Source organism: Ruditapes philippinarum, unplaced genomic scaffold (assembly GCF_026571515.1).
Source record: "Ruditapes philippinarum isolate M1 unplaced genomic scaffold, ASM2657151v2 ctg17455_1_1_1_1, whole genome shotgun sequence".
NCBI classification, from domain to species: domain Eukaryota; kingdom Metazoa; phylum Mollusca; class Bivalvia; order Venerida; family Veneridae; genus Ruditapes; species Ruditapes philippinarum.
Genome location: NW_026862405.1, coordinates 1 through 2569, shown reverse-complemented (window position 1 = coordinate 2569; position 2569 = coordinate 1). Strand labels below are relative to the sequence as shown.

Here is a 2569-nt window from a genome sequence, read left to right as displayed (position 1 = left end):
AATCTATCTGTATTTCTATAAACAAATCTTATTAAACTGTCTTATCATGAATCAACTGAAATAATGTTTTCAATATTTCATTTATATGCTATAATTAAATATTTGACCAGTACGGCGACCAATGGTCTAATCTGATCTTTGCTTCGGGGAATTATATGGTCAAGAACAGGTGTATTAGTACTTTAGTAGATATCGGGACTATTTAAGAGGTCCAGAAACTGTGGCGCACATGACATTATGGAGTTTGCGCCGGAACGTAACGGATGTAACATGTGGCTGACGGCGTTTTTCCTGGCGTCTGCCGCTATTTTCGTACCTGCAGAATCTGCTTGTCCGCACGAGGACTCGAGTCTGAAAAAAATTTCTACACTTTATGATTCTTTTCCGGTAAGTTACATATATTTTTCTCGAGTTTATTCTCAATATTATTTTGATGTCGCAGCGACAGACTTAAAAAAATAAGATTCGAATTTAAACACGTTATGATTGTAAAAAAAAAAAACAACAACTAATTATTAATGATACGAATATGAAAATAAAATGAAAACGACAACCTTCACAAACTAAACTTTATGCAAAGAAAATTTATATCTATTTGGAGTCATATATATCTTTTAATCCACCAATTCTGATGAGCATAACATATGTTACAAACAGGTTATAGTACATATAATCAAATACATATGGTAACATTTGTAAATTGAGTAACATGCATAAATATGGTACACTTCAAATATTATAGAACATATAAATTACAAGAGTTTCATGAATACGTCGATAGTATAAATGAATATATTAGCGAAAGTTAAATCGAAAGCATATATTCTACATTATGCAACCGAATCAAAATTCATTACAGAACAGAACATAATCTTAAGTCTAGTTTCGAAACGAAAGTACTAGAACAAAGAATATGTGTTTCAATTCGTCAACAACACACCTGTACAATCAAAATTGCCAAATTGAAGGAGAATATCCATGTATATTGGCATTTATGTAACATAAACAGACGGTCTATTGGCTTTAGTACAGATGCTACATTAAACAAGTAAGCATAGTCTATAGGCAAGTGCATGGTTGATAAATCCGTTCATTGAGCACAACACGGATACTTGTATAAGTTTATCACATTGATCTGAGGGCGACATATCAATAAAAGATTGATAACCTTCATATCCCCACTTATCAATTAAACAATCCCACAATTTAGCTCTCTCAGAATCCTTATTTGGGCAAAAGCACACTAGGTGTTCAACAATGTTTTCACATACTCTTTTGCAGTAGGAGCATTCCGTAGTGTATTTTCTAGACACTTGACGAGAAACAATTTTCATCAGTTGCCTACACATGAATATAAGTTGATGATTTTGCCTTGCAACATTCCAAAGTAGACAAGACTTTGAATTCTTGGAGAACATGGTATTCAAGAAACTATGCTCAGTTAGTCTATTTAATATTAGTGTTCGCTCCCGAGACAATACACATTTTCCAAGTAAATCCTTCCAAGCATAGTTTGATGGAAAAATGCCGTCAGCGGCATAACTGTCTAAAATATACTTCAACTCATATTTTGCGATAAATGTCCGGTAAAAATCCGTGTGACTGTTTGTCGCCATTTAAAAAGTGGAAAAGTCTTTTATTGAAAAATCCTTTTGCGAGGTATTTATTTGGCAGTCTACAAAGCTGACCTAAGAATTGTAGTTTTTTATGGTCAATTATTGTCTCAATAGAATTTGCACCAATCGACAATAGAGTGAGATCAGTTGAGGTACATGGATGAAATGATTGAATATTCTTGAGGCAAAATCTATGGGATTGTTCTAGGCGTTGAATGTCGGAACCGGTGAGAGTGGACCAAAGTTCGCATCCGTACAAAGACTTCGGAATGACGATGGAACTATAGATCACCATAGAAGAGATTGGGTTTAAACAATTGGGACTGATTCCACACAATTCTTTTATCGGTTACTACAACAACAAAAAATCTATCGCGAAGTCGGCATCATGTATGTGCATTTCTTTCAATTAAACGCTCTGAGGGATATAAGAAATGAACAATGATACGAAATAAGCAACATTTATGCCAAATATATTATTTTTTTATTTTTGGTTTTGATTTTTTGTTTCTGAGAAATTCATTAAGTTATTACATTTTTCAATAAATATTTTCACACCAAGCTCCCATGCTTGTACTCCTGTTTACATGTATAACCGTATTTACGAATTAAGAGTTGCCCTACAATGAATTTAAGAAGCTTAACTTGTTAAAGAGCATCATTTCAATTACAGAAAGATTTAGCAATTGTGATAGATGAGGACGTTCTTCTTGACGTCACTGAGCTCGACGTTCATTCTATCGACATCATAGGTGAAGGTCGCCTCGTTTTCAACCAGGGTCACGATATCTCTATTAAAACACGAGGAATCTACGTGAAAAATTACGGACATCTTATAATTGGAAGCGAAACATGCAGACATGAAAACGAGGTTCATATACAGCTTGAAGGTAAACCATTTGTCTGTAGGTAAACCATTTGTCAAATGATTTTGAAGGACAAAAATGAAGGCT

At 33.9% G+C, this 2569-nt stretch overlaps 1 protein-coding gene across 1 annotated transcript; it reads left to right on the top strand.

Moving 5' to 3' along the window:
* Positions 1-223: 223 nt before the first annotated feature.
* On the top strand, positions 224-2506 carry LOC132719000 (uncharacterized; the record flags this gene model as incomplete). Its single annotated transcript, XM_060702733.1, has 2 exons — positions 224-387; positions 2290-2506. Coding segments are annotated over exons 1-2 (367 nt in total), but the record flags the coding sequence as incomplete, so codon positions are not given.
* Between the last annotated feature and the right edge of the window lie 63 nt (positions 2507-2569).